General features: G+C 37.5%; 1 protein-coding gene and 1 long non-coding RNA gene across 2 annotated transcripts in view; one reads left to right on the top strand and one right to left on the bottom strand.

The window, feature by feature from the left end:
• Window positions 1-4,533, top strand: part of SYNPO2 (synaptopodin 2) — a 93,077-nt gene extending 88,544 nt beyond the window's left edge. Inside the window, exon 5 of the mRNA XM_083835946.1 lies at window positions 178-4,533. Within this exon, the coding sequence (XP_083692072.1) occupies window positions 178-744 (567 nt within the window). The 3' untranslated portion in view covers window positions 745-4,533. The remainder of the gene's footprint in view (window positions 1-177) is intronic.
• Window positions 1-19,441, bottom strand: part of LOC310899538 — a 71,428-nt gene that overhangs the window by 20,028 nt on the left and 31,959 nt on the right. The gene's annotated exons all lie outside the window — the stretch shown is intronic.

Genomic DNA, 19,441 nt, shown 5'->3' with positions numbered 1-19,441 from the left:
TTCTAATATCACATCTCTTTCCACCTAATTATTAAAAAGTACCCATATATATAGAATGGGATTGCCAGGATATCATGCGCTTTCAGGGTTTGTTGTTCCAGTTTGGAAGTGAAGAGAAGGGGCTTCTGTTTTTGTTGTTTAATGACTGCAGCTATATTTGGTGTTTTGTTTTCCTAGGAAAGAAGCAGTGGACGCTCATTATCACTTCCTGGGAGGCCTTCTGCATTTATTTCTCGAGCCATGTCTCCTACTTCTCCTCTTATATTTCAGCCTGCCCCTGACTACTTCAGCAAGCCAGATACAGCAGCTGACAGGCCTGGCAAGAGACCGACTCCCTGGGAAGCAGCAGCAAAATCCCCTCTTGGCCTAGTGGATGAAGCTTTTGGGCCCCAAAGTATGCAGGAATCCATTGCTGCTAACGTAGTATCAGCTGCTCGCAGGAAAACACTTCCTGAGCCACCAGATGAATGGAAACAAAAAGTTTCTTATGAGCCCCCAGCCCCAAGTGGTAGCGTAGCCTTATTAGGAGGGAAGCAGTCGGGTATTATATCACCCCAAAAAAGCTCCCTGTCTGTCCCGAATGCCACCATGCAGGGTGGCTCTCAGTTGCAGTATGCTTACTGCAGCCAAAGGTCCCGAACAGATCCTGATATAATGTCCATGGATTCCAGGTCTGACTATGGCGTGTCAACAGCTGATTCAAACTACAATCCACAGCCAAGGGGATGGAGGCGTCCAACATGAACAGCAGAAGGGCCTGGCATATTCTCCCTTCTTCCAGCTTTACAAGCCTTAGATTTGAGTTGGAGAAGGAAAGTTTCTTGCCGGCCTCACCATCTCTGAACTAAAGAAACGAGGAGGCAACATTGAATGGAGCACAGTTTTCATATGACTGCAAGACTAGCAGCTGCTAGAATAGACTCAGTTTTACACCTAACCTAAGATAGTTTTGTTTGTAAAAGGGCAAAATTACACATTTCTTGGGGGTGGCTATGAAGGTGGGCAACCATGTGCTCAATACAAAAATCTAGAAAGGATTTAGATGGAGACAGCACAAGTGTTTGCGGTTAAGATAATGTGAAAAAAAAAAAAAGGAAAATAAGGGCATTTTAAAGGCTAGAAGTATTTGACAAGGTCTTGTAGGTTTTCTGGATATGCTAGACACCCGAGTTCCAGGGTACTAGTATAACCAGACTTGAGAAAGTTCCAGTGGAAATGGAAGATTGGGAAGCACTGGCTTATTGGCCCTATGTTTTCTTTACTGCATTAAAAAAAAAAAATCTAGGAAAGGAAATCAGTGAATAATTATACCATGGTAACATATAAAATACATCTGTGGTCATGGTACCTGAATCTCTACAACAAGTAGATATACTCTGATCTCATGCAGGCATACATTTCAGTTGGATTTCATGACAGTTTCAATGAAGTTTTGCATATTATAACTAATTGTATAATCTGAACACAACAGGAAGAACGGTGTTGTTAATAGAGACCAGTACCATGATATCTGAACAACAACAGGGATGAAGAAAGTATTTAGATTGTATTTAAACTGGATTGAAAGTTAATTTTGTAATAAACTATCAAACAAGACAGAGGCTGGAACAGCCTTTATTTCTCTGTGAAATGCACTACTTGCTGAACATTTACTGCTACAGTATCTAGTACTTTGACTGGCTGGGCAGTTGTTCCTAGTATGTAGGTAGCTCAATGTTTAGAGGGCTTTTGATTTGTATTCTCAGTTCAGAAGACATAAATAAGTTGTTCATCAAGCATAATACCTGTTCTATGTAGAAGGTGGTATGTGAAAGAGGGTTTATGATATGTGTTACATGGTATGAGTCTAGTATGAGTAGCAAATATTTGGACAGTTGGCTACAATTATCTTGACGGATCTGAAGAGATGCTAAATAATCGTTGCTGGTGATACATATCTTGCATTTTTAGCTTATTGAAGCAATAGAAATATGTGTCTAAAATATACATATTGCAAGCTTATTGGGTAGTTTAGGTGTTGTTAAGGCATTAAATGAATACCCCAAGCTTTACAAAGTGCTCTGCATCCTCCTCGCTTTGTGGGGCATTCTTCAAGGATCTGTAAAGCACCGCAAACTAAAATTACTGCAGAAACACTAGAAACACTGCTAAGCATTCCTATTTTCATTAAGGTTGTCAACTCTGCATAAAGTGGTTAGATTAGAAAGAACTGAAACGTGTATATAAGAAAGAACGTATTACAAAACATTCCCATCTGCAAACAGTTTTCAATTATAACAATTATAGAATATAATTGGTATAAAAGAAACAAGAAAAGTAAACCAAGTTCAGCTGAGCTGGAACTTCCTATAGGAGCAACTAATCACACAAAATATACCTTTAATGAGTTTAAGTTGGCAGTAATTCTCTAGTCAAACACAAATCTCCTTGTAATCTATCAGTCCTTTCTACCACTGAGGGAATGAAGACATGGGAGTTATAAATCTTTAAATTAGGATTATATTGCTATAGCACCTTACAAATTTCTTTCACAAATTCTGAATTTGTAAAGAAAAGATGATTTAGATAAAATATACAAACAAGGCTGCCATGGTACGTCTGAAAATGAGCTTTGCACCTTAGAGTCGTTACACTCGCATAATCGGATTAAATTTTCCTGACAAAGAAAAAAAATTACATTTTTCTCTGCAGGGCCCCATAATGTCCTTTTTTGACACCACTGGGAATATTTCCACTGAAACCAATGGGCCTGTGGTAGTCCCATTAGCCTTAAGGACCTGTGTTCGGATCCAGGTCTACTTCCCTGGAAATACATGTCAAGTTTTCACCTGATTTCAGTATAACTGTGATTTAGCAGTAATGCTTTATAATTCTAAGTCATCAAAGCCTTAAGTAGTTAATAAATGCTAGTGTACATGTATTTCACAGAAGGACTACATTCTGAAAACTATATAATGCTTACATATTTTGCTGAACTGTGGTCTGTATTACAATAATAAAATGATTCCCTGTATCCAAGTCAAGCTTAGGTTTCTGTTTTGAACTTCATCCTTTACACTGTTAAACTAGAAAACAGATTAATGAGTTTGCAGTGAGACATATGTTTACCAAATGCAATTATTTTAATTCTCAGAATCAAGTGCATAGCTATTGAATTCTCATTGAAACTAATGTTATGAATTCTAAGATCCTATGTCTAATAGAATGAAAAGTGTGCTTAGTTTTAAGGTACATGCCATTAAAAATTCTGATAAGTATTTCTAAATTTTGATATTTCAAAAAAATTGATATAACGTGATATTAAGAAGTATTTAATGCTGTGATTACACAGCAATCAATGTGGGAAATCATACTTTAGAACCAAGCTCTAAAAAAATTCCCAAATATGCACTAAACGTGTAAGAAAAGCAGAATCAGAGAGCTTCAGACAGAATCACTGACTTTCTTTCAATGTCCCAAGAAAAAAAGAAAATGTAGCATGATAATTTTCTTCTCTTGGTAAGAAGGGATTCATCAGTAAGTACTTCTGTGAACATGAGAATTAACAATGCTGAGTTTCCTATGGATTTGTATCTTATCATAGATTAACTTGGGTGTTTAACATGATCTACTACAGATTTTGTTTCCTACTGCTGAGGAATTACTAGTTCTCTTTCCCATATGGATTTGTTGATGTCTAATATGGGATGAGTTCACCCTGCAGAATTTCCCTCAAGAGTGACACTGCTAAGGGTACCTATTCTCCACTCAGCTGCCTAGTTTTACAAAGTCTGGGGGCAATGGTTTGCCTCCGAGATCTATTCCACTGCAACATGGAAACAAAACAAACATTTTCAAAAGCGTTAATGGGAGGGCAGACATGAATACAAGCATGCAGACAGATCACGTAGCCTTGTTTACAAAGGAAATCAGGCTAAAACCAGATTGAGACAATGAACTGATTTCAATGGAAGCAGCAGGCCCAGACTACTAAATGAAATGTTAATGCATACAGAGCTTTATGAAGAATCACACAGCATCTTTCACTCTCTGTTCTTCACCCCATTCCTCCACTAGCAGAGCATCTTTCTATCATGTAGTTGTGACTGTTGTGTGTGAGTTCTGAATATATTAATACAAGTATTTCTTACATTTGGTTTTGAATGCACAGATCTGCTCAATAAATGAGAAAAAAAAGTCTTGATATTTTAAATGCAGTTTTCCTGTTCACCCTCAGAGGTGTCTCTGTCAAAATGCAAAGGACTTGAATACACAATATAACTGAAAATTTAGTTTCTTTAGTTGTGCTAGATGATGATGTTCACAACTCTTGTTCACAGTTTGTTTTCAGTTTGGTTTGCTTTAACACAACCAAATATCTATTCACATTGCATTTCTGCCTAGTAGCAAAAGACTGTATTATCTTTATTAAAGGCTTTTCACTTCTAAAGGCTTTTTGTTCACTGCAAAGGACACTTTATTTGAGAGTGCATGCCAGAGATGTAAATTGTATCATTTAATAAAGTGATTTGACCAACCAGATGAGAAACACAATTTTGTTTTCTCTAAATTCTTGTCTGTTTGTTTTAAATAATCTGAACCCAAGTAAAGCCTAATCTCTTTTATTCTGCACCATTTTTAGATTCACTGACTTTGCCTGTCTGTGACCTCGTGCTGTTATGAGCTTCCAGAAGCTTAAATCAACATCAGGTCAAATGGCAGCATGTCACATTCGGTAGAATTTCATTTTCATACTAAGTAAGCAGAGGAAAGAAATAGAGTGAAGCACAGTCTACCCAGGTGAAATAATATGGCCAGAGCAGTTTTTATTGTTTGAATGTTTTTATCCCCACAGTAAAAACCTGCAACTAACATCTGTTCACTATAATTATTTGTCTACCTTACATGCATCTAAACCTGTTTTTTCCCTGTAGGTTTGCTCAGAACGACTGTATTGCTGCATTCTCTTGTTGTTTATTCTTAATTGAAACATGCTATTTAAAAATAAATAAACATTGAGAATAAATTATGAATCCAGTCTTGACACTGTTCAGACTATTCAGTGAACAGTTCTGCAGGATATGAACACTTACCATCTAGCTGTGAAAAGTCAGATCAGATTTCCACTATTTATGTGAATAGCCCTAAAGAATCACAAATCAGTTTTTGCATTGGTAAAACAAGCAGCGTTGTGCCCTCAAGAAAAATGATTGATGCATGTAAAATTTGGGAAACTAATAAAGCTTGAATGTAGCATTTTAATAGCTTAGCTATACAAAGGGTTTTCAACGTTTAATGCAACTCCCTTGACTTCAGCAATTTGCAATAGCTTAAAAAATAAAGAAAGTGATGCTGTGTATCACTTGTGTAGCAACTAGGGATAGAAGCATGTGAACTGTATCTGCTAGCATCTTTCCCCTAGCAAAAGACCATCAAAAATGCTGGAAGAGCTTTGAACATTTACAGAAATATGAATTTCACAAATTAGGCCTAATATTTTGCACAGGGAAGTCAGTTTGAGACAGATTAACCCTAAAAAGTGCATAAATAAGTCCCACTGCAGGATCCTTCCTTTTCTTTAGGCGGACTTTTAGTCCACAGGAATGTCTTTCCTTTAGTTACCTTTGGTTCTTTCCCTTTTTAGCTTCTCAGTAGTGCTCTGCTCTGTGCTTAAGCAGCAGTCTCCATTCTTGCTTTGTCTTTTGGAGTGTTGTTTGATTTTAGAGCTACACTCAACAAGTAGCAACCAGCCTCAGAAAGGAAAATACTGCTGCTCTGCTCGTGTCACTCTCCATATACTCCCTTATTTCTCACACTACCACTGGCTTTGGCATTGGCCTGGTCTGGCCATAGTGAGCTGAACTAGAGGAAAAGTGTCCCTAAATTAAGACAAGTTTCATGCTCTATGTTAGCTTATGTTCCTTTCAGTTGCTACCAGCTGTTAGAGTGGCTTAGCCTCACTCTCCATCTGCCTGCTCCTCCAGTGCTGGGTGGAGGAAAGAAACTCCTCTTCCCTTCCAAGAGCTCTACCCTGCCTGTGCAGTAGCAGCCAGGCAGAGGAAATCGGCCTCCCTGTCTCCATTCATCCGTACACCTTTAACAAAAGAGAATCAGCAGCAATATAGATCAAGGGTAAAGAACGGAATTGCAGGGGTTGAGCTGGTCTATTTGCTCAGGTGCTGATCAGCTACTCTGATTTCCAGGCCTGTTCACGACAGTTAATATATACAGTTAAACACAATCTGTGGGCTATTAAAATAGTTTGCCTATTGGAATGCGGAGCTGAAATTGAAGCTCAGTGGTGAATTACTTGTGCGCACAAGTGAATAGTCTCTGATGTGTTGTTTTGTTTTTCAGTGAGAAACAAATAGGCAACCTTCCTGGCTTCCAAGAAATTCTCCCCTATGGTTCCACATCATTTCACATCTTAGGTGAAAGTTAAAAAATTCCTCCACTATTCCTGTGGCATTCTCCACCATTCTTTACTTCCTCTAACAACTTAAAACTTCAAGACACTATCCATGTCATAGCCAAACAAAATAAGATCAATGTAGAGGTGGATAAATCTACCTACTGAATAAGTATGCCCTGAGAAAGAATGTAGTTGAAAGAAACATCAAAAACAGGACATAAGGCAACAAAAAATCCTTCGACCACATGGAAGAAGACTGATCCCAGCTAAGACTATGGAATCTTTACTACTTTACCACTGATGTCAGCAATGTGAGAATTTTACCTCACAGAGAAACGTGCAGGACCACAAAGTAAAACAGGTCATCAATCCATTACCAGTAACTGATGTCAGCAGTTCTGCAGTATTTTGAAGCCTGTTGTTTCAAAAAATGTGACTGACAAAATAGTAAGGGGCATTAACCAGCTTTTCTAATATCAAGTTAGGAACTTGCTCTACTTTCAATGTACAGAAATATGGATAGTTACCTCAGCTGGGTCTCTGTTCAGGCTAAAGACTGAATTGTACCTCAGCTGGGTCTCTGTTCAGGCTAAAGACTGAATTGTCTTGGTCCCCTGTGTGATCAATGTGGAGAGGAATTCTTAAAAAGCATTTCAATTCATCCACAAATACATGTATAAAATAGGTGGACTGGACGCTAATTCTACAGGCTATTTGGACAGATGAGAATCAAAGAGCTTTTGATGGTGTAGAGAGTGCTAGAAGACAGGTGATTATGAATCTCTCTCTTTCTACATGTACAGGTACCTCTTCAGTACAAATATTGTGAAACATTTGGCATGTAAATGGTTTTTACTAAACGCTGAAACCTGAATACGCTCCTCATCTAGCCAGACTTGATCTAGCATGAGTAACAAAGCCCCAGGACCCTGGACACACAGTTATGTCACTCCAAACTTATCCAGGTTTGCAGAGGTCAGATCGGATAGTTCTCTGCTTGTGGTGAGAACAAGCAACAAAACAGATAACCCACCCAAGGACAGTGAAGAGACGTTTGCTGTTATTTTGGTAGCCAGAAAGATCTTGCGCTTTAGGCAGATATTTTTTCAAAATTGACACAGAGGTTTCTCAGAGGAAGGGATCATTAAAAAGTCATCCCTTTCTGAGTTTTAATAAGCTGCTATTTACCCTAGCAGAATTATATACAGATCACTGTATTTTGGGTGTATATTACTGCAGTTAGATATGACTCCTCTGTATTTAATTTTAAATGAATGGCAATATAAGTACAGGCTTGGATGGCAGCTGGTAGATGTTTGGATGGATAACATTCAAACAGTAGCAAAATAGCTTTATTTTTCCTTGTGACCTTTATAATAATTTCTACTTCTTCTTTGAATGCTCTGCCATAAACTGCACCACAGGGTGGAGATCATGAAAGTGATTTAGTTCACAACTACAGTAATGGAGGATTAAGGACATTTCCAAGGCACAATGTAACTTCTTTTCCCCAGATATTAATTTGACTGTTTGTGTCTTACTTTGGTATTTATTACTTTATCCCATTTTTAATCTTTGACATTATTCATGATCTCTCTTTCAGACACTATAGTGTGCATGAGATGCATTACATTTTTTCACAAAGCATATATACTTCCTGATAAAGCACGTTTAAGCTAAAAAAGGCAGTGCATTGTAACGTTCACTCACCTATAACTACACAGAATGCTCACAGCACAGAAGGTCTGAGACAGGCAGAGACCAAGAGGGAAAAAAATGCAAGAAATCATGTGTTACAGAGACACAGAAAGAGAGTATTTTATTGGACTGTAGGATGTGGTGGCTTCCCATGCTTGCAATTCCCCTCTGCATTTTTAGGGATTGGTGCAATCTATGACACCTGACTCTGGTTCCTGCGTAGACACATGGCCCTGTACAAGCCCTTAGCAAAAGACATCATCTAATGTCTAGCCCAAACGGAAAGACAGTTGGAAGAGTACAAGAAAACAGCTGTGACGGGTTAGCAGGCAATAATGCTAAGCAGTACTCTAAAGAGACTTGCTATTCCATGACGTCTTGTGCCACTGGAGACTTTATGACCTGACCAATCCATGACAATAGGAAAATAAAATCCAAGAGATTGTATTTATTTTTTAGCCTCTTTTATAAAACAGATAAGTAGACTAGTATGTTGTAGACATTCAGGAATGTGAAGACCCTACATGCATCTGTACTTAGCTGCAATAAATAAACTGACTAGTTAATTTCATTTATTGTCTGCTAAAATACAGTTGTTCTGTCACTAAATACTTCAACATTACTTAAAAAATATTGTCACGTTTTTCATCTCTCAAGCTTTCCAAAACTTGAGCTGTGCTGTTTGGTTGGGATTGGCTACAGCTGTTTCTGTTTCTTTAGCTGATGAAGACACAGATGAGTCTGACACAAAAATCAGGCAGGGACAATTACTAAATCAGTATCCATGAGCAGTGATATGTAAAGTTATTTGCAAATCTTTATTTACAGTGAAATCTAATCTTTGTTAATGACTGTGGAAGGGGAAGATGCTAACATGCACAAGCACCGACAAAGCAATTACCTTTCTCAAAAATCATTGAAAATCCTGAACAAATGTTTTGTGCATTATTTCACTGTCCAACTTTCAAGCCCCATACAGCAAGATAAGCACTTGAACAAAGTCTAGTGCTGTCCAACAGAGGGCAATGGTACACAATCCACATAAAGCTAACATACTCTATGCTCTCCCTGACAAGGCCTCTATTTCAATAGAGAAGATCTGGTAGAGTTTGAGGAGATCAGTCTGGACACCAAATGCCAAATGATGTAATTTCTAGCTGGCCCACATATATGTTGCAGCAGAATTGGAACTCAAATGCCAAACTTTAGTCTGAGATAAGTAAGAAGAGACATGAGGTATTCACGCTGCACTATTTAATAACCACGACACAGATACTAGCTAATTACCCCTGACCTCAATGCCATGGTGTGGACTGATGTCATTGTCTCATTTTACAAATGGAAGAAAATGAGACAATGAAAGGTCACGTGAATTGCCCAAGGCTGTTGAGACAATGGACTTCAGCACAGGCATACCCGGCTCTTACCTTCACCTATAATCCACTAACTATTTATAGTAGTAGCACATGCTTAACAACCAGTACAATTATATCCTTACAGCTCAGAAAAGAAATGTCAAGGAAGCTCCAAATCCTTTGAAGAAACAATCCAATAATTCAAGAGACCAACAAAGTTATGGTCCAGTCTGTCAGGCAGAATTCACCAATTTCTGTGACAGAGAATGTAAGGCTTTGGAGTTGTTTACTGACAGTAATCATAGCAGGGCAAATAGGGATTAACCTCAAAGGGCAGTAGAAGGATTAGTTTAAAAAAAAATCAGAAGTAATACAAGATGAGTCTGCCATTTGTGTTATCATAATGGAAGCAACTGTCCTCTCCCATACCACAACTCTAGTCTCACCTAAAATCTCTATAAAGCAAACCAAAACTACCCAAATTATCAGATTCTGTGAAATTCCCCATGAGCCAGTGTGCCCAGTCATCACTGGCAATGTCTTCAGCCTTAAGACTCTGATGATCTTGATGTCTGTTACTAAGGAGCACATGTTTTTTTGGTATCTATCGTAACAGTAACATAAAATACACAATCAGTTGTTGCCATGGTGCTCAACAGTGCCACTAAAAGGAAAAGAACAATACAGTCATATTCAAAGGCACCAAATGAAGGCAGTTAATCAACACAGGGCATGTTTATGCTAGGGGTTTCTTACATTAGCCTGGGGAGAAGGTGACGTACATAAAAAATTATGTCACTGCAGATGGCATAAGGGTTTCTTTTGTAACTCCTTGAAAAGTGCTTTAGTAAGCTGTATGATTAATTTGAAAATGAGTGGTAGAACTTGTCAAACTTGCCACTTCTTTCTAACAAAGCTGAGTTAACAGTTAACCTCTGCTTCTAAGCAGGTGGCATAATAATAAACGCAGGTAACATCTATTTGATGGTAGAGTATTTCTGTAAACAAAAACCTTAGAGAAAAAATCTTTTCTAATTAGTTAGCAATGCCAATTCCTGGAGACAGAAATCTTCTGGAAAAAAGCGACAGAAAGAACACGAATGGAAAACAACACACCCATTACTAATGAATCTCCCTTAAAAGCAAAGTAGTGAGGAACAGATTTACTGTAACTAGCAAACCCATAGTAAGTTTATGTAAATGTATGTTCACAAGCTCCAGCCACGGCAGACACAATATAAACTATCAGCAATTTCCACTCAAGATACTAAGAGTAAGTGACACAAAATAGATGGGAGAAAGAAAAGGAAGTTGGCATAATTAAAACGCATTATGTGAAATGTCAAAAGTCATGCAGACTGGTGTTTCCAGTTTCTTTGACATGCATGCCCAGTTACCTTCCACTTCCAAATAGGATAACGATAATATTATATACCTGTTTATTTTAATTTCCAACAAAGGAAAAAAGCAAAAACACTATACCTGTCCCCCCCCCCCCCCCCCCCAAACATATCAGTCATCCACGCCCCTTCTATCCCATAACTGCAGATCATGGTGTTTTGTCCTAAATCAAATAACAGAGCATCAAGATAAATATTTCCTTGGGGGAAAAACAAACAAACAAACAAACACGCTTCGTACCTTTGTATTCTCTACGTTATACACATTGTTTTTCCTAGTGAAATGGCATTTAAGAATAGCCTCTGTCAGGGTTCAGATGAAATGGAGTCTTTAATTTCTGGGGAAATAAACATTACACTTCTGGTTCTCTATTCAGAAAGCTCCAAGTCCTGCACCAGGGACTTTGATTCTTGCAGTATATTTTTCAAGGAGGTTGGAACTGTAAAGATAACTTGAAGTTCCAGACCTCTTCCAACACAAGCATTACTGCTTTTGCATTCAATAATTTCTTGTTGCTTCTAGTTCTGTTCACTGTCCTAAGCAGAAGAGGAATTTGGAAAAGTAAATAATCTGCAAGTGCTAACAGCTTCTATTTGATTTTACAGATAAGCTTTATCTGAATTTAGGCATACAAAAGCATTGGTAGAGCAAGTGTTATTCCTCTGGGCACAGTGCCCACATTCAGTGTGGCTAAAGTAATGGAGAAATTACTCAGTAAAGTGAAACACACATGTACAATTCCTTGATGTATTCCAATATAGTGTAAGGAGTTTTAATTCCACCTCTGTAGGATCTCAAGACTGAGAATGGAAAGTATCTATGGCATGGTTGGACTCTTGTAAAGTGGAAAATATGAGATGCTAGGAGTTTTATTTTCTATTAATCAGCTAACAAGCCCATTAATCACGGAATGTCTCTAAGCTAAGTGAATCTGTGCAGAAAGAAGTAAGAGCAACAACATTAAGAGTGAATAAAGCATGTCTTAAGAGTGAAATATTCCTTGTCCTATTTTAAACTATTTCTTCTTGTGGCCATCTATGCACAGATGGAACTTTGCACAGCAAAATATGGAGCAATACTTAATTTTTGATTCTCCATGCTTAACAGTTATGTACTTGAATTCACAATTATTTGGAGTGAATAAATTAATTTTTGTAAAAAAAAATGAAAGGGTCAAACTGACCAGGCTGCAATCTGAATGTATGAATCCAGCAAATATTACTTTCAAGGCTGTTGTTCATTCTTGGTAAAAATAGCATCCAAGCTATTGTATACCTTTCATAAATACTCTAAAATATGGGCTTAGTATGGCAAAATGCTCCCTGTGGAGTCTTTTGTCGATGACTCTACTAACAGCTAAAGAAAAAAAAAAGGAAGAAATACTGAGAGGATAATCTAGAAATTATCCCCAAAACCACTGCATAGTAGATGTGAAATGAAAACTATTGTAATATTTCACACTTCATAGGGGTCAAATTGAAAGGTACGTTTGGAGGGTATAATACAGTAACACTTCCTCAGTCGTGATGTGTTACAGTTTTAAAGCTCATACTTGCTTAAGGGAATGATATGGTATTCGTTCTCATGTAATGAGGTTACACATGACAAGAAGAGTCTCTTAAAGTTGTTTGGGAACAATATTAAAACTTTTGAAAGATAAGGTAATGAGACATCTTGATGACACAGCAACAAAGAAATGGTACTTCTATTTCAGTTCTTTCGCGCTAACTTTACAAAAGAAACATCTGGTCAATTATATGCTTTCTACATTTCAGCCATGAAGTATTCCAATTAACTTCAAAGTTAAATGGATTACCAGAAAATATCCAAACTCCAGAAATGTCACAAAGTAGACGAGCAACATCATCAACTTTTTGACTTTTTGTGAAAATTCACCAAAGATGGTTGCTAAGGATAAGGATTTGCATCACTCAGTGCAGAAGCTGGTTCCCTAAATGTGGGATAGAAAAAAAAAAGGAGGGGGGGATTTTTTTTTCAAGTTGGGCTTTAGTTTCTGAAAGAAGAGTCTCCATATTCATACAGAGGTAGTACAGAGGTAGCTTTGTTAGTGAGCAGGGGCATATCGTTTTCCTCAGCAAAATTAACTGCAACAAGACAGAAATTCTTAAGCTTTTTTGATAATGAAAACACCAAATGGAAAGCAAGTTCAGACAAACTTGTAACTCCAAAAATGGGGTCTACATCTTATTTCTGGTTCTGAAAAAACATACCAAATACCACACCCTCCTTCTTCTCTGCTAATAATGATTCTGCCTAATTACAAAAACACCTTGGGAAGAACCCTAAAAAACATCAGGGGTAGACTTGGAGCTTTACAAGTGCCACCTTATCAGCAAATAGTCATTCTGCTATTAAACAAATAGTGTCTATTAAACAAGCAGTCTCTACTTTTTAAAAGCTAAAAAGCGTTTAAAACACATCCAGGTGTGCCCACTTCACAAGCTTGGATGATAACTGACATTTAATACCCATAACGTCAGCAGATTTTGCATGGTTGTAAAAGGAACACAACTTGCTCCAGTCATGTGACTGTCAGCTGAAGATGACCAGAAAGTTTATTTAGATGACTTCTTAGTTTCTGCTACCTCCACTAAATAATCATTTTTCACTGTAAAATTCAAGAGGTCTGCAGAAAAGATTCATTCTTAAGTACTTTGTTGTCTGAATGAAATTAACCTAGTTTGCCCTAAAACTTCTGGTCTTTTTTGTATTGTATACATATGTTCCAAAATGTATATGTGCTCTTCCACAAGAACAATGTAAATTCATAGAAACTCATCTGTCTTTCGAGGTCAGATAAGAAACTCATTTTCCATGTACGATTAATCCCAAACTCATTTCTTACTTTAAAGGAAAATTCACTCTATCCTGAGGGTGATTCTTCCTCAGATCTGTCTACTGGAGGAAACTGACCTCTGCATATAGATTTAGTTCCCTGAGTATCATCTACAATCAGCTTTTAACCAGCCTTTAACTTGTTATTTCAGTCTTCCCAATTAATGTCACATCCTGAATAAAAAGGTGAATTGACAGTTACTGAAAAATGCTGGTCTATGTTTGTGGTTTTGTAACCAGTAATCTCTGCTTCAAAAGTCCTTTTGCCCAGTATTGCATTGTGACATCTAAAAATAACTTAGCCTCTATATTCAAAGTCTTGGATAAGTCACTAAATCAATGTTCAAAGCTTATAAATAAAAATGACTTAGTTTTTGGAAGTGCTGAGGCCCCAAAACAATGAAATGCATAAATGTACATCATGTCTTAAAAGCAGCCCCACTGCTTTGTAGCCTGAATATGGTGCTGCATACATAATTTTAGACCTCTAGATTTCAAACGCTTTCTGGAAAGTCTCCGTAAAGTCAGTGACAATGTTAAATAGGATTTTAAAGGCCTGATGGTTTTGCCAGTTGTATAGCTGCTTTCTAGAAAGTACTGCTTTTCCAGCCAAAGTATTTTCAGAAGCAAGTATGATAGGATAGGCTGTAGGATACAATATTACTTGAGACTCAACTGCAGGTCTTCCTACAATGAATGCATGCAGTTTCCATTGACATTCATAGAAGCTATGCATGTGCTAAAGTGCAAATCTTATTTGGCAAATGACACTACCACACAGCATTGCAATCCACTGAGTACAGACGCAAATCCTGGTTTCATACTTTTGCAGTAACAAAGCCCCCATTAGCTGACACTCCCTTCCCTGAACCAACCGTGTATATACTTGTTTTCATTTAAAGATATTTCTGTGCAGGAAGGGCAGCAGAGGATAATTTATTTTCACATAAAAAGATGAGCACCTATAATGATTAATGGGAACATAATTTTCATAACACTGGGATACTAAAAAGAGAAAGAAATGTGGGGCAAGTTATGTAATATGTACTTACTGAAATATGCCGCATGTTTCTGAAAGGAGATTTGATCCTGCTGTCTCTGAAGTCAACAGGACCTGTGCCACTGAGGTAGACCTCAGTTGCTTTAAATCATAAATCAATTTCCATTAGTTTATTCTAATTTACAGCAAAATATTCTTGTGAGGATAGTATCAGGAACATATTAAGGAAGAAGAATGAAAAAATACTACACCCAACAGCAGAACACCCCCTGCATGACATGATCTCTATTCCTGCTTTATAAAGAACGGTATCATCCCTGTGACACTTAGAACTAAAACTTGGTGATACCAACGAGAACGAGAGCTGCCTTGCCCAAAACAACGGGGGGTAAAGCAACATTAACATGTTTGCCCTTTGTCAGGACTGCAAGTTCTTCCATACTTGGAGACATTAATCTGAATCACTTACAAAAAGCAACTCTACCCAGATGAACAAGTGTCTGGAAAGAAACCACTGTTACCTAAGATGACACTTCTTTTGGAACTGTGCTGAAGTTTCTGGGATAGCCTCATCTCAAGTCAAGGGCTTATAACGTCTGTAACATTTTTTCCTCAGGGCAGCAGGGATATCACATATTTTCTCCATTTTTCCTGTAAAACAGGACTAGGTGCCTGGTCATAGGTACTCATGAATGTCTGCAACAAGAAACTTTGATTTGCATTTTTAGATCAGGTCTACTAAGTCAACGGGGTCACTTTTTGAAATTATATTACAGCCTACACAGTGACTTAGAAAGGGGATACCAAATTATCTGGGTCTCTTCTACTTCAGGTTGCAACTCAGCAAGGAGAGCAGCCTCTTCAGGGGTGATATTCTTCACCCTCCCTCTGACATGGCGGTGTGGAGAGAGATGCTTCAATACTGCGACTCCAGTGAGGGGCTGTGGGAGTGCAGGCAGCCTGGCTTGGAGAAAGCTCCTCTCTCAGTGACACAGCTGCTGCAGACAGTTTCACTGCTGCATGACAGAGGGAACCAGAGACACAGGGCTTGGGAGCTGCACAGCTATTGCTTGTCCTGAAGCCTGCTGCGAACTTGCAGTCTAAAGCCCATTCTGGGCATGCAGACAGTGTCATGTGCTTGGAGAGAGGCTGTGTATCTCCAATGAAACCAGACCCTGGTAGATTAGGTAGATGTACTGGATGCCCCCTTACCTCACCACACACAAGTTACCTCCTGGGCCAGAAGAGGCAAAATTTGAACCTACCTTAACTTTATAGCTTAACCTTATAGTTAAACCTATAGCTTAACCTTCTGCATCTCACAAGTTTACCCGTACATAAGTTGCATTATCCACCAATGGTATAACAGTGCTTGTGTTACTAGCCAAGAAGGAAATTTAAGTTACATTCAAAGTAAATTTGTTAGCAAGTATTTTTTATATCAGACCACGAACCAGTAAAACAGTAGAAAACATAAATACACTTAGAAAAAATATTTGGAAAATGTATCAGATATGAGAATAATTTATGAAATTTATGAATTTATTAAATTCACTTAACCCACTTTGTCCTACTGTACTTGCACATGTTTAAAGGGAAATTAAGGAATATCTGATGAAAAAAAATAACAACCAAACAAACCAAGACTAACTTCCATTAGCTGCTACTTTAGTTATCATAACTTATTCTGGTAAAATATTTGCCAACATAAATGTAATTTATATTTAACCTGAGTACTTATGATATGGCACACCATGTGGTTGTGAAGCTGCAAGGCTGTACTATGATCTGGTCTCTGTATTTCCAGTGCTGAGAAGAATTCTGCCAAGGATTTCATAAAAGTGATGGAAGACATTTTTTATTAGAAACAAACAAACAAACAAACAAACACCTAGCTGCTTTCCTTAAGGAAGCTTAGGCAAACACTTTTCAGTTAATGGTTATAATCAAGTGGATGCTGATCCATTCTAAAGTCTTGTGAGAGTAGTAATTAGAAGTTATGTTAGATTATATCCTTCATGAAGACAAAGAAATCTGAAAACAAAAGAAAATTCTAGTTTGGAAGGTGATGACCTCTGGATACAGTTTGTAGTTATAGAAGAAGGCAGTATTCTTTCACGGAGAATTCAGTTGGATTAAAAAATATATATATGAATAAACATATATCCCAATAAGTTTTACACACATTTACCAGTTGGGGGAAAGAATTAGAACAAGTAACTAATGAAACCTGAGACTCTAAAGGAATGTTGACATTGGTCATGGAACCAGAACTCCACTGAAGTACTATGCAGAGATCCAAGGCAAGATGATGAACAGTGCAGGGCACCAAACAATGGAGGAGCAAACTGAAACAATACTGAACACCTGGTTTTAGCAAAACAGTACAGAAAAACAGAGAAATCTAGAAGGCTACTGATGACTTGTTTCTCATAATTAGTCTTCCTGAAGCTGTTTTACATTATTTGTTTTTCTTTATTCCAAGGCTTTGCAATACGTCTTGCTTCTTTTATTTGTATCGTCTATATTCATTTGTTTATTTTACATGTTACAGAAAACATGCTCGCTTTATATATTTGTTTCAGGAAGAAAAAAAGTGTTTAAAATAACTGAAATGCCAGTAATAAAACAGTTAGTGTGTTAACCTTCTATAGAGAGCTTCTTGCCGGATGGTGATGGTTACCATGAAGTATTAGTATCAGCCACAGAAATATTTTTACAGCAGGGCTAGCTATGGCTGCCAGCCAGGCTGCCTGTTTTTGAAGTAAATCAAAATGTTGATAACTGTTCTCTTTCTCAAGGGTGGAAAAAAAAAAAAAAAAAAGGAAGCACTAAAGTAAGCTTTTCCACCTTATTTGTACTGCTTTTTTTATACAGCAGAGATTTCCTGCCAACTTCTTCCTAAGAAAATATTTGGCCACCTGATTTTTTTTTTTCTGATTGACTATTTCCTGCCAACACAATCCTTGTGAGCGCATGCCACAGTGCTCCTACTTAGCCATAATTCCAACTTCTCTGCCTTTACATGCAGGTGATATTCTCAGTTTGGCAGTTTTTATGTTTAGTTTTGAAATTATTTCAGCATGAAAAGCTATATAAGCCATACTTAATAAACACAGGCTTGATACTGCTCGTGCTTGGACATATCAATTGGACAGAAAACCAGTTCAAATGCTCTTTCTAACTGTTCAAGTTTGTTTCTAGCTCTGGAAGCTTTTATTTTGTCCTGTAGATCACCTTACAAGTTGAAGCCGTCTGAAACTTGTGCTTCATCTTGTCCTTGGAATAATAACCCCATAAAAATCCAAGAAAGTATAAAATCGAGCAGGTATTTATTGATAGGATCAGGGGGTTATTTTTGTTTAAGCCACAAATTATTTTCCCAGCTGATTATTCTCAGCTTTGTTTAACAGTACTTACCATTTTAAGGTTGATTTTAAAGTGGTGGAATATTATACTCTTGTTTATTTTTAAGGTTTCACACCGTCCTGACTTAAAGACAAACAGATGAACTGTAAAACGGGTATTAAGGAACTTTCCCTGCTCATAACAGAAGACGTTGTCCTCTCTGAGTTAGTTTCAAACCACCAAACTTACAGAAGTTAATCACAGTGACATTTTAAGCATAATGATTATGTTCAGATTTGATTGTTGAGAGAAGCTTTTAAACCACTTTTCAGATTAAATTTACCAGAAACAGGTTGAGGAAACCTTAAGAGTTATAGAACTGCTTAATCAGTGGAGTCACTTCAAAGTTAGCCTGTGAAACTGGAGAAATGTTAGGTTTGAACCCTTCTATGGCTACACTAGTTTGGGTATCATGATGACATGCTTATCATGTATGGGGTAGCCATGCCCGACTATGGACCAATTTCTGCTCTCACAAAGAGAAGCTGCTCTCAGCTATCCTTTATGAAGACTCCTCCGATTCGCAGCAGTTTAAGTGAGAAAGGAGCTACATCCAACGTTTTTGTCATCTGATGGCATTTCAGTAACTGAAATTCCTATTGAAAAGATACTTGCAAAATGAACACCACCAGCATCACTGGGTAAAATTAAAAAGCTTGTAGCTGTCTGAAAAGATAGAAAAAAAATAAATGGTTATGAAGAAGGTATATATATTTTCTCTAAGTCAGGACTGGGGAAGAGCAGCAAAGAAAAGCCAGAGCAGCAATGTTATTAAGATATCAGAATTTAATACCAAGTTTCAAAGTATTCCTTCTAATTTCCAGTTCCTGCATTCATTAGAATCCCAGCTTTCCTTAAAAAGTTTCTACTCACAGAAAACTGATAACATGACTGAAGTGCACACCATAAAAAAGTCTGCGTATGCACATCCCCCCTTGCAGTTAAAAACACATTATGTATAAGCCACTGTCCAGACTGAATAGTTGAATTTGGAAACAAAACTAGGAAAATAAGCGTGCAACTAATCACCTGGATGAGTAGATCCAACAGAGCTCAAATAAATCAGATATACATTGAGGTTTGAGTTGGATTGTCATCTTTAAATATTTTAAAAACATACCACATAGTTTATGATTACAAAATACATTTTAAACTCAAATTTGCCTCTTTACCTTCCAAAAAAAAAAGCCCTAAGATAGTCTGCCAGCTTGATACCTGGCCCTCTTCAGCAAACAGAAGCAGCTTAATATTCTGACAGAATTACCATTTAGAGCTTTTGCTTTCAACTCCCTTTTGGAGTAGGAATGTAATAATGTACAAGTAATATGCAGT

Source organism: Anser anser, assembly GCF_964211835.1.
Source record: "Anser anser genome assembly, chromosome: 4".
In the NCBI taxonomy this organism is placed as follows: domain Eukaryota; kingdom Metazoa; phylum Chordata; class Aves; order Anseriformes; family Anatidae; genus Anser; species Anser anser.
The sequence above is the reverse complement of the archived record's forward strand: the minus strand, read 5'-3'. Positions and strand labels throughout refer to the sequence as shown.